At 47.2% G+C, this 13,073-nt stretch overlaps 3 protein-coding genes across 6 annotated transcripts in view; 2 read left to right on the forward strand and 1 right to left on the reverse strand.

Annotated features, from left to right (window-relative positions):
- NUFIP2 (nuclear FMR1 interacting protein 2) overlaps positions 1-3,398 on the forward strand; it is a 66,412-nt gene extending 63,014 nt beyond the window's left edge. For both annotated transcript variants that reach the window (XM_068113539.2, XM_068113540.2), the window contains one exon: positions 2,210-3,398. In XM_068113539.2, the coding sequence (XP_067969640.2) occupies positions 2,210-2,259 (50 nt within the window). In that variant the 3' untranslated portion in view covers positions 2,260-3,398. The remainder of the gene's footprint in view (positions 1-2,209) is intronic.
- Positions 1-13,073, reverse strand: part of LOC144891816 (uncharacterized) — a 1,036,251-nt gene that overhangs the window by 77,171 nt on the left and 946,007 nt on the right. The window lies entirely within an intron of this gene.
- LOC137425271 (vascular endothelial zinc finger 1) overlaps positions 5,868-13,073 on the forward strand; it is a 48,161-nt gene continuing 40,955 nt past the window's right edge. For 2 of the 3 annotated variants that reach the window (XM_068113534.2, XM_068113532.2), the window contains exon 1: positions 5,883-5,966. In XM_068113534.2, the coding sequence (XP_067969635.1) occupies positions 5,934-5,966 (33 nt within the window). In that variant the 5' untranslated portion in view covers positions 5,883-5,933. Of the gene's footprint in view, positions 5,967-13,073 lie in introns of all 3 variants that reach the window. The other variant, XM_068113533.2, reaches the window with a different exon arrangement.

The raw sequence follows: 13,073 nt of genomic DNA on the forward strand, positions 1-13,073 counted from the left end.
CGACCACTTGGACCAGCAGCTGACCTCTGTGCGTGAATTGCAGCAGGCTATTGTCACTGCATGGCAAGCGATTCCTGACCAAACCTTGGCAAATCTCGTGAACAGCATGCCTCAACGTGTACGTGCTCTCTTGAATGCTCGTGGGGGTTACATGAAGTACTGATCTGTAATTTTACTGTCCGTAATCCCAGTCGTAATTTAACTTTTGTTTTTGTTAAAAAAGAATTTGGCTAATGTGCAAAATAAAGAGATACTTCTGGAAAACGTACAGAAGTTTAATACAGTTCTGTCCATGAATTGAGTTTGATATCAGTTTACATCACTTTCAAGGATCAATTTATTTGTTTCGAAATGTCAAATGTGGTTTTTGTTTCTTTTAAAGGTCACATTAACAAAATCTAAAATAATTTCAACATAATTCCAATGAACTTTTGGTTCTAAGACATCTTGAAAAGTAAGTTCACCCCCACAAAAAAAATATTCCATATTAAATGCCAAGTCTGTATAATCACATCGATCATTGATCGTGAACCGGAAAATATAATAAACTAGCAGAAGTACCCGGCATTGCCGGGAGGGGGAGGGGGAAAATGGAGGGGGAGGGGAGGAGGGGAGAAGTGGAGGGGGAAGGGAAGGGGGGACGGGGGAGGGAAGGGGATGGCCAGTCAACAATGACGGTGCAGTTCTCATGGTCGGAGAGCAGCACAACAATCGGACATAGTCCTGCATATTCGCAACAGCACGAAGCGGATTTTGGAGACTCACCGATCCTGTGACGTCCTCCAGTACCGGCGTTGCCGGGCGGGGGAAGGGAGACCCGTACATTCCCAACCTGTACATTCGCCCTCTCGACTCAAGCTCACTCGGACAAAAGCCTCGCACAAATTACACCGTGAAGGCCCAATGGTCATGTCTATGCCACAAATCACGGGCGCATTGAATTGAAAATATATAGAACGCTCATACTCCGTGAAAAGTGAAGCCGCCGTGTCGCCATCTTGGTCAGCATGACTCGACCAACTCGCTTCACGGATCTCGTTTTGTGTGGCAAGAAACTGCTCCAATCGGTTACGGAAGGGTTGTGGAAAGACGTTTCACAGCTGTTTCAAAGACATTTAATTAATATCGCACAAAATCGATACAAAACACGATCGCATAAAAGGTGAAGTGACGTGTGATGGGATGGAACATCACGTGATCGCTCTGAGCGAATCAGCGAGCTGCTCTGGAACCGGCTGAGATTAGCGGGTACTTCGCTGAAATGCGCTGAGGTAAATATGAATAAAAAATATGGATCGTCAAATATTTTGAGTTCGGCCATGTTCGTCCCACGCTCAATGGCCATGTCTATGTCAAATATCAAGCACGTAAGCCTCTCCGTTTAGGAGTCTATCGGTAACATTACACACACACACACAAACTGTGTTTTATATATATAGATTACTGATGGTTTCAGAGTTATGACGTTTTTAAGCATGAACCTTTAAAACCGAGCCCCTCCCTCATTTTTGATCCAATCGAGGGGAAACTTCACAAATCTGTTCAGCATGCCAGTCTACTAAAATGTTCTTTTGGAATTTGCGATAGGGCACGTGGTTTGGCAGATATCGTTAATTAAACGAAAATTTTTAAAAAAATGGATATCTCTTGAATCGCTAGTACCTCAGACTGAGAGTTTGTAATAATTTATATAATTCACACAGTGCAATACGTGCAGGCTGCTCCACGGAGCGACCTTGCGGGCTTATCAACGCGGCGAGGCGTGACACACGTGTCTCAGCATACCTCAGATCAAGTTTGAAAACCAGCATCAACCGTGCATAAATTTGCATATTCGATCATTTTTGACAAAGTTATGGCACTTTGAACTTTGGTAGGGGACATGTATTGCAGCGCAATACTCAGAATGCTTGTTTATTTTGCGATTTATGCACAATACACCACTTGGTGACCAGCCATAAAAGGAATCGGTGTGTAATTAATAGAGAAACTACTGTAATAAAAGGATGCAGTGTTATGATATTCAGACAAACCATCAAAAACACCGTGTCCTCCCTCCCCTGTTATGCCTGTGGTGTATCTCCAAGCTCTATACTATGCTTCCACTTTGGAATACACTGGTTGTTTTGTTTATTTCAAAACACCTTTAGAGTTGGGCAAAATCTTAGTTGCCAGGTGGTAATGCTGATCAATGTGTTGTGCTTTGCAGAGTCTGGACGTGTGGTGGTCTACAATGATTGTAGCAGTGGCCCAGCCTAGACTTCCTGCATTCTGCCACCTTGGATAACAGGGAAACCAGGATAACTCCTCTACTTATCCTTTCCATCCTCTGATATGTGGCACACTTTTTATGATTTGGGGCAGGGTTGGGAGGGGGAGAGGCGGAGAACTACCTGCAATCTCGCACCTTGGTCATTTCGTGGGATGATCTGACCCGAGCTAAACTTTTTTTTTGAGGAAGAAGAAATGCCACTCTGTGATGGAGAGGGAAGACCCTCTTCTCTCCCTCGTTCTTCATCCTCTTTCCTCCTCGCTCTTCTCGCTATGCTTGGAATCTATGCAGCGAAAGTGGAGACAGGCTCACGGCCAAATGGACGGACGGACTTGATTGGTCGAAAGCCTGTTCTCGCCATCCAACCACTGCCTTTGCCTACGCTTTGGCTCCAGCTAATGGCGTGCTTGCTTTGCGAGGAGATGTGGGGGATTGTGGGAATGTAAGAAAACACGAGTCGAGGACAGTGCTGACACATTCTAGGACATGAAATTCTCTCTCACTCTCCCTTTCTGTCGTTTATTTTTAGCTTCACGTCCCTGGTCCTTTCTTCGACTTTGTGACTTTTCCCTCTTCCTTTCTTGCACTGAGATATAACCAGTGAAAGCGATGTAAAGCCCATAGCCTGGCATCTTGGACATTTTCAGGCAAGCCGGGAATAAACTTTGCAATCACCTCTCTCCTTCGATGCAAAAGTTTGTCAGCAATGTGCTTTCACGGTGAGGCATGAAGTGCTTTGCGGTGGGTGCTGTGCATCGCTGCGCAGGGCCATGCATTATCGTGCGACGGCGTGCCTTGCTGTTTTTGCGCTGCATCCTGTGCGCTGCTGTGTGGCACCGTGTCGCTGAGCGTTAATTTTTTAAATCCTCCTCCATGGTTGGGGTGAAATTTGAAAAGTTTGAGGAAGTTGTGTTATTTTGGGGTTGGTTTAAATCTTTTGTTTTATTTTGTGGATTTGTGTGGGATGGAGCTAAAGAGCAGAGGTGGCTGTGGAGTTGATCTAACACCTGTAGGTGTCTTGCTCTCTTTCAACCCACAGCCCTATTTCCTTCGCCCATTTCGCCATCGTTTGGCAGGGCCATGTTATGACGTGGTTAATGCGAATAAAGATCACCTGTTAAATATTCTTGCTCTTCCTTTGTTCAGGCTTTTTTTTTTTTTTGTGGTATTGGCAAAAGTGTGCACAGTTTTCCGGCATGCATACTCACTACCTCTTGCAGTTTGGGGTAATTTGGGAAGCGTATGCTTTTGTGTCTGTGCCTCAGAGGTCTTATGAAGGGCAGTGTGCCAGTGAGGATAACTAATCGAGGCAACATTGACAACCGCAAATAAAGGATTGAGAAACGTTTTGTACTAAACCATTATATACTGTAGTTTTCTCTTTCTTTGTGATGGAACATCGCATCAAGGTGAAGAAAGTTGTTCTGCAGATGGAAAGACCTGCGGTTTATTTTGTGCATCATCTCTGAGGTTTCTGCATTGGATAATTCACATATTGCTTCCAAGTTTGTTATAATAACCACCTCCCAAATGTGGCGCAGTGTTTAAGATGAGCCTGAATAAATGTCAGCTTTTTACCTTGGGGTCTGGTGGGGGTAAAACACTTTGCCAAACGATTGTTCTCGCTATAAGCTCGATGGCAGATGAGTGCCAACTTGATTCTCCTCTGAAGGATTGTGCACCTTTGCACACGCTGGGCACCGCTGATGCTGCAACGTTGGAAGATTGGGGTTCGGTGCATTTCTTTTGAAGATGGAAAGCAAGACTACCTTTGGAGGCGAGCGTGCTCCGCTATCCGGGTACTGCACACCACTCTCGTTTGCGTGGTTATGTCTATAATCCGGTTTGTAGCCATCACCACTGTTGGTAAATGAATTTAATTTAAAATTAACAGAAGAAACTTGAAATACTGTTGGCTTTTGAATGTCACTTTGCTAAAACTCATTTCTATTTGGGTTTAGATGTTCTTGCTTGATATCTGATTTTGATGTGCCATACTCTGTTACAGAGCGTCGGCGCTGCCGAAGCAGTTTCTTGGCAAAGGTTGTACCGGGTGGTTTGCCATTGCCTTCCCAGCATTCGTCGGGGCAGGAATTTGGTCGTGGTGCGGGCAATAGCTCACCTACTCTTCGTGAAGTACACCGTGGGATCTTTAATGTCCACCAACTAATGCAGGCAGACAGGACGCTCATTTTAACATCCATCCGAGGGATGGCACACACATCGAGTCATCCTCCCTGTTAGGCCCCATAATAACGGTTTATAGTGGGTGAAGATTCAAATCCAGGCTACACAGCATCATAGAGGCGTATGCATTCATCTGGGCCATCCTGCCAGCCACTTGTAAGATAGGTTTCGTTAAATTCAGATGCATAATTGATCATGAATCTTCCTCGGGAAAAGCGGGTGACTGGTCACGTGATCTAGTATGCAAATTTACTCGAATCAACGCCTGCTTCATCATTCAATTGGTCACATGTCCAAGGTGTCACTTTATTCTCAAAACTAGTTAAGGTGTCCAGTTTTGGTGAAACAAATATTTTAATTAAAAAGTCGATATTAAATCCTGTTTGCCCAATGATTTTTGTTGCATTATTTTTTATTATTGGTGTTGTTGTTTTTAACACTGAAGATTAACCAAAGGTTTGAGTTCAAGCCTCCAGGTAGCAGCACCTCTCGCAGCACGGAGGCCGAAATTCCTCGTATGGGGGAGGTTATCCCCATCTCCCCTGACCCCCACACCCTCCTCTGGACCCTCTTATTGGCCTGGAAATACGTTTTTATTTTCTGTTCGCATGTTTGAATTGTGAATAAAAATGCAAATCTATTGTTTTATTTAAGGCTGTATTGATTTTCTGTCTAAGTTGTTTTGTTGAAGGCTTCATTTCCAAGCATACCAAGAGATTTTATTCCAAAACAATAATAGATGATGAAAATGGAGGAGTGCTCATTTCCAAATGTCATACTGAGAGTAAAGCCATCCATGCTCGTTTTATCCATTCACCTTCCATGTCTCCAACGAGCCGGTGTTAACTCTCGGTCTGAACGACCTGGGTTATCCCCCGCAGCAGTCAAACCCATGTCACGTGGTTGAAACGACAGCAATATTCGCCGTTTGTAAAAGTTTTCTGAGCTCCCTCCCAATACCATTTCCACCGACCGTGGGGTAAAAATATCTGTTGTATAAATATTTATATAGGCGAAAGTTGAAATCTTGGTATTAAATAAATGTTGCTTCCTTTTTTTTGTGCTATATAAAGAATGGCCATCTGGCCAACACCGAATTGCCACCTGCCAACGGTGGTGAACATTTGTCAGTAAAACCCGTTATCCCTGCGCCGCTCTGTATGCTGTAACTATGGTTACGGGGCCCACGGAGCTCGCCGTGCACGGACGGATCCGCTTGTTCCACATTGTGCGTTGGGTGCTTTTCATCTATTCGACACTGATCCAAAGCACGAAGCTGCGTGTGCATTATCCTGAAAAAAGGAAAAGAAAATGAATGCAGGAAGGAAAACAAAGCCGTTACAAATGTAAAATATTCCAATTTGAATTTCCCGCATTTAATCCAAGCTTCCGGCGTCCCCCTGACCCAGGCCGGAAACGGCCGCGCCCGCCATGTTCTCTTTCCTCCCGCTTTCCCCTCGGCCCTCCCGGCGCCATGGATGCCAACTGGACCAGCTACCTGTATCAGGTGGGTGCTGTCCGCGTCGGGCGGGCTGCGGCCGGGGCCACGGGGTGAGGCAGAGGGAAGCGGCGCGGCCCTCGGGGCAGCGGCCGCGGGAGGAGAAGGGCGGGCGGGAGGGGACCAGAGGGAGGGAGATGGGGAGGGGAGAGCGAAGGGAGAAAGGGAGGGAGAGAGAGAGAGAGCGGGATATGACGGGGAGAGAGCGGGGGAGAAAGAGGGAGAGTGCGAGACGGAGATAGGGAATACTCGGGGGGAGTGGGAGTGCGACGGCGGTGGTAGTATCTGCCATGGAGGAAAATGGCTTCATGGCGGGAGAGGGACATGGAGGTCGGGTCGTTATAGGCCGAGGCACGTGAAAGGAACGCGGGTGGTTACGAGCAAATACGGGGCGAGGACGAGGTCGGATGGAGGTCTTTGGGATGCTTCACCACCTGTGGTAAACGTACGGACAAACATTGCGTTTGATCGGTTAAAAACGGTCGGAACAAAGGAAACGCACATTTTGCTCGTCATTCCTTTTCACCGTCCATTACCTTCAAAACCTGCTTTCCACAACACATGAGGTCCCGAATTGTAATAACTCTGGACTTTTGTGTCCCTTGGACCTTAGCCTGTCCACCAGCACGGGGCTATAAATGGCCAATCACGGCGAATGTTATTGTCACGTGACAAATGCTCATGCAGCGGCATATGCTTGGAATTGTCCCAAGGCCAGACATCCATGTTTCATAATCAACACTTGTCGTTATCGTAAAGGTGACTCATTTGTACGACAGGATAAGCCTCATTTTAGGTTTAAAATCCCCAATCTGTCTGTCTGGGAATGGTAATCAATGTATTGGGTCTTGATAGGCATGCAACCACATCACGTGCATGCAGCCACACCATCATCATGTACATGCAACCACACCCTCATCGCGTAATGCAACCACACCATGATCACGTGCATGCAACCACACCATCATCATGTACATGCAACCACACCCACATCACGTGCATGCAACCACACCCACATCACGTGCATGCAACCACACCATCATCATGTACATGCAACCACACCCACATCACGTGCATGCAACCACACCATCATCATGTACATGCAACCACACCCTCATCGCGTAATGCAACCACATCATAATCACGTACATGCAACCACATAATCACGTACATGCGACCACATAATCACGTACATACGACCACATAATCACGTACATGCGACCACATAATCACGTACATGCGACCACATAATCACGTACATGCGGCCACATAATCATGACATACATGCAACCACACCATCACGTACACGCAACCACATCACGTACATGCAATCACACCATCACATGCATGCAACCACATCATCATGACATACATGCAACCACCACATCACGTACACAACCACATCACGTACACGCAACCACATCACGTACACGCAACCACATCATGTACACGCAACCACATGTACACGCAACCACATCATGTACACGAACCACATCACGTACACGCAACCACATCACGTACACGCAACCACATCACGTACACGCAACCACATCACGTACACGCAACCACATCACGTACACGCAACCACATCACACACATCCAACCACATCACGCACACGCAACCACATCACGTACACGCAACCACACCCTCATTGCGTGCATGCAACCACTTCATCATCGCGTGCATGCAACCACTCCATCATCGCGTGCATGCAACCACTCCATCATCGCGTGCATGCAACCACTCCATCATCGCGTGCATGCAACCACTTCATCATCGTGTGCATGCAACCACTTCGTCATCGTGTGCATGCAACCACTTCGTCATCGCGTGCATGCAACCACTTCATCATCGCGTGCATGCAACCACTTCATCATCACGTGCATGCAACCACATCATTACGTACATACAACCACATCATGACGTACATGCAACCATATGACATGCAACCGCATCACATACATGTAATCACACCATCACACACATGCAACCACACCCTCATCGCATAATGCAACCACTTCATCATTATGTGCATGCAACCACGTCATGACATGCATGCAACCACACCACGATCACGTGCATGCAACTACATCATGACATACATACAACCACACCATCATGTACACGCAACCACATCACGTACACGCAACCACATCACGTACACGTAACCACATCACATACACGCAATCACACCATCACGTACACACAATCGCACCATCGCGCACATGCAATCGCACCATCGCGCGCATGCAATCCCACCATCGCGTGCATGCAATCCCACCATCGCGTGCATGCAACCACACCATCGCGTGCATGCAACCACACCATCGCGTGCATGCAACCACACCATCGCGTGCATGCAACCACACCATCGCGTGCATGCAACCACACCATCGCGTGCATGCAACCACACCATCGCGTGCATGCAACCACACCATCGCGTGCATGCAACCACACCATCGCGTGCATGCAACCACACCATCGCGTGCATGCAACCACACCATCGCGTGCATGCAACCACACCATCGCGTGCATGCAACCACACCATCGCGTGCATGCAACCACACCATCGCGTGCATGCAACCACACCATCGCGTGCATGCAACCACACCATCGCGTGCATGCAACCACACCATCGCGTGCATGCAACCACACCATCGCGTGCATGCAACCACACCATCGCGTGCATGCAACCACACCATCGCGTGCATGCAACCACACCATCGCGTGCATGCAACCACACCATCGCGTGCATGCAACCACACCATCGCGTGCATGCAACCACACCATCGCGTGCATGCAACCACACCATCGCGTGCATGCAACCACACCATCGCGTGCATGCAACCACACCATCGCGTGCATGCAACCACACCACCATCGCGTGCATGCAACCACACCACCATCACGTGCATGCAACCACACCACCATCACGTGCATGCAACCACACCACCATCACATGCATGCAACCACACCACCATCACATGCATGCAACCACACCATCATCGTGTGTATGCAACCACTTCATCATCGCGTGTATGCAACCACTTCATCATCGTGTGCATGCAACTACTTCATCATCGCGTGCATGCAACCACTTCATCATCGCGTGCATGCAACCACTTCATCATCGCGTGCATGCAACCACTTCATCATCGCGTGCATGCAACCACTTCATCATCGCGTGCATGCAACCACTTCATCATCGCCTGCATGCAACCACTTCATCATCGCGTGCATGCAACCACTTCATCATCGCGTGCATGCAACCACTTCATCATCGCGTGCATGCAACCACTTCATCATCGCGTGCATGCAACCACTTCATCATCGCGTGCATGCAACCACTTCATCGCGTGCATGCAACCACACCATCATCGTTCGCGTGCATGCAACCACACCATCATCCTGCGCATGCAACCACACCATCGCACGCATACAATCACACCATGACATACATTGAACCACGTCTCCATCATCGTGTGCATGCAACTGCTGCTGGTTTGCATCATTCCTAGGTGTTGTCATTGATGTGGGTTGGACCGGCTGGCTGTATTGTTCATCAGGGTATGAATTTTGTTGTTGAGCTGTGTTGGTGATCAGGGCACTTTGTAGATCAGGGTAGGAATTTCGAATTTTCCAGGGTACCAACACACATTGGCATACCTTTTCTGAAGGTATTTTACAATCTTTAATATCCACGAGTAGCAGTCATAACAACAGGTTCAACATTCCTTTCGAAGGACAGCGTGCTCCTTGATGTAATGCCCTGCCCACGACACACCAATCTGATTTCAGGTCTGGAATCGTACCCAGACCAGACCGCTTAATGGTCATGAGTGTGCTGCCTCTGCTAATTTTTGTCAGCCCGACTCTCTACTGCGGTTCGATGCCCTTTTTGGATGCAATTAATTTGTTTTGTTTTTTTATCATGGTGTTGAGCTACTTATTTTAAAGCCCGTTTTGTTTGTACTCTGCACCAAAGCTAGCAATATTCCCATCTAAATGTCATTTAATTTATTGGATATTAAGAAGCACATACATTGCCAATGTGTGCAGTTACTCACCTTACACCATGTTGCTAAAGGTGGCAGGATAAAAATTTCCCCAACAAAATATGTATGGGTCACTGATTCAATCAGGGTCACTGATTATGGGCTGGAATTATATGAATCCTTCAAAATGAGGTAATCCACCCTATAATGCTTGGTGTGCATGCGCAGAAACCCCCCAAGCAACACCAGTCATTGGGGGCAGGGACCATAAATGGGTGTGCCAGATAAGGGTTGTTACCTAAAATGGATCACAAAGCTTCTAAAATAAGCTGAAAATACTTGGAAAAGTATTTTAGAGAAAGGGGTGTGCTGCTGCATAACGAAAGAGTTGGAGAACGATCTGATCGACTCGCCAAAAAAGTTGACATCTTGCATCCTGTACTGCAAAAACTCCTGACCATGTGGGTCGGCGCAATGCCTGTGGACAGGCGCGCTCTACCTGACGTGTCTGATAATCCTTGTCAGTGAGTGGACTTTGAACCATGCGGGATTACCTCGTGTGAACATGAGAGGTGTGGTGATTTGTTTAATGAATGTCTATCATTGCAAAGACTACACCGTCATTCCCAGCATTTAAACAGACTTCCCAGAGGGAGACTGACACCATATCTGGTGGTTTGCGTGCTTCACTCTTCACACTCACAAAAATGAGAACCATGACAATTACAACTACATATGGGCAGGGTACAGCCCGAAGTGGAGATCGGTTTCTGAGGTTTGGGACATGGAATGTAGGGACAATGACAGGGAGATCAGGAGAAGTGGTGGAAGTATTGGTCAGAAGAAGAGTGGACACATGTGTGCAAGAGACGAGATGGAAGGAAGTGGTGTGAGAATGGTGAAGGGTAGGCAGGGACAGAAATACAAGTTTGTGTGGCAAGGGTGCCTGGAGGGCATGAATGGTGTTGGTGTTCTGTTTTCTGAGGAGTTTGTAGACAGTGTGGTGAGTGTGACTAGAGTGAGTGATAGGTTGATGATGGTGAAAATGATGATTGGAAAGCTCTTGGTGAACGTCATCTCGGGATATGATCTGCAGGTTGGTCGGAGCGATGAAGAGGACAAGTTCTGGTGTGTGATAGAGAAGCTGATGGAAAACGTGAAAGATGAGGAAGTTGTTGTGGTAGGAGGAGACCTAAATGGACATGTGGGAAGGAGTATGGATGGTTTTGAGGGAGTTCATGGGAGTTACGGATATGGTGTGAGAAATGGAGAAGGTGAAAGGATTTTGGAGTTTGCTGATGGAGCTGATTTGTTGATTTGTAATAGTCAGTTCCAGAAAGAGGATAATAAACTTGTTACATACACGTCAGGTGGGTCGACGACAACCGTTGACTACCTGATGGTGCGTAGGCGAGATAGGCGGCACCTCCGGGACACAAAGGTGATCCCGGGGGAGGAGGCTGTTTCACAGCACCACTTGTTTGTCTGCGACATAAGGGTGAAAGGTGCGAGGAGAGCTCGGCGGGTGAAGTACCAACCGAGAATGAAGGTGTGGAGGTTGAAAGAGGTGACAGTAAGGGAGGCATTAAAAGAGAGGCTGAGTAGGGTAGAAGATGATGTGGTTGAGCCTGAAAGTGGTTGGATGTCAATGAAAGCTAGTCTGTTGGGAGCCGTTGGTGAGGTATGTGGATGGACAAAAGGACCACCGAGGCACTCGGAAACATGGTGGTGGGATGATGAAGTTGGAAAGAGGATTGACGAGAAGAGGAAGAAGTTCAAGGAATGGCAGAAGACGAAGGGTACGGGAGCAGAAACAGCAGAGCATGAAAGTTATAAGGCAGCCAGGAAGGCTGCAAAGAAAGAGGTAGCAAAGGCGCAGTTAGCAATATTCCCATCGATCTGGTGTTGATTGCGGAAAGTATGGATGGACTGAAGGAAAAAATGAACAAGTGGAAGGAATGTCTGGAGACAAAAGGTCTGAAGGTGAATATCGGAAAGACGAAGGTGATGGCAAGTGGTAAAGCATGTGGTGAGGTGGAAAGAACTGGGAAGTGGCCCTGTGCTGTGTGCAGGAAGGGTGTCGGAGTGAACTCCATTCAATGTACAATGTGCACTGAGTGGGTTCATCAAAAATGTAGTGGTCTGGAGAGGGTCATTAACCAGTGTGGCAGCTACATTCAAATGTAAGGTGTGCACAGAGGGAGCTACAGATGGTGGAAATATTGAGTTGGATCTTGGAGACGGCGTGAAGCTGGAAGGTGTGAAAACATTTTTCTACCTCGGAGACGTGCTGAATGGAGAAGGTGGATCAGACTCGGCAACAGTTGCTCGAGTGAGATGTGCATGAAAGAAGTTTCGGGAACTGAGTGGCGTGCTGATGAGGAGGAGAGTGTCGTTGAAGCTGAAGGGAAAGGTGTATGCTGCATGTGTGAGAAGTGTTATGATTTATGGGAGCGAGACATGGGTAATGAACGTAGAGCAGCAACGAAGGCTGGAAAGGGTGGAAATGCGAATGGTTCGATGGATGTGCGGAGTATCGTTGAGAGAGAGGAAGACAAATGATGAATTGCAAAAAATGATGGGAATAGAGCCTGTGATGGATGCTTTGAAGAGGAACAGGTTGAGATGGTTTGGTCATGTGTTGAGGAAGGATGAAAGTGACTGGTTGAGAAGAATGATGGAAATGAATGTAGAAGGAAGTAGAGGATGGCGAAGACCGAGAAAGACTTGGCTAAAGATGGTGGATGAAGAAATGCAGGCAAGGGGGTTAACAAGGAGAGATGCAGAAAATAGGGCAAGATGGAGAAGATTGTCATGGGGACCGCAAGGCTAACCCCCGCTCTCGCAGGGAAAATGGCCTTAAAATACATGTTGTTGTTGTTGTACACTGACGGGAAGGTCATATCTGGGGCTAGTCAATGCACAGGGTAAGTTTATAACTATGATATATAATATCAATCATGTTTGGGTGGTCGAGTGGGAGTTGTATGCTGTTATAAATACAGTATCATATATTATTTTGTTTGGTTCTGGGCCTACCGAAGAAATTATATTAGATTTTTGCATCTATTGGTGAAAGGAGAAGCATCTGTCCATGTTATAATCCACTGCCGCTGCTCG

The sequence above is a fragment of the Myxine glutinosa genome, chromosome 4 (genome assembly GCF_964187855.1).
Source record: "Myxine glutinosa chromosome 4, kmMyxGlut1.1, whole genome shotgun sequence".
NCBI classification, from domain to species: domain Eukaryota; kingdom Metazoa; phylum Chordata; class Myxini; order Myxiniformes; family Myxinidae; genus Myxine; species Myxine glutinosa.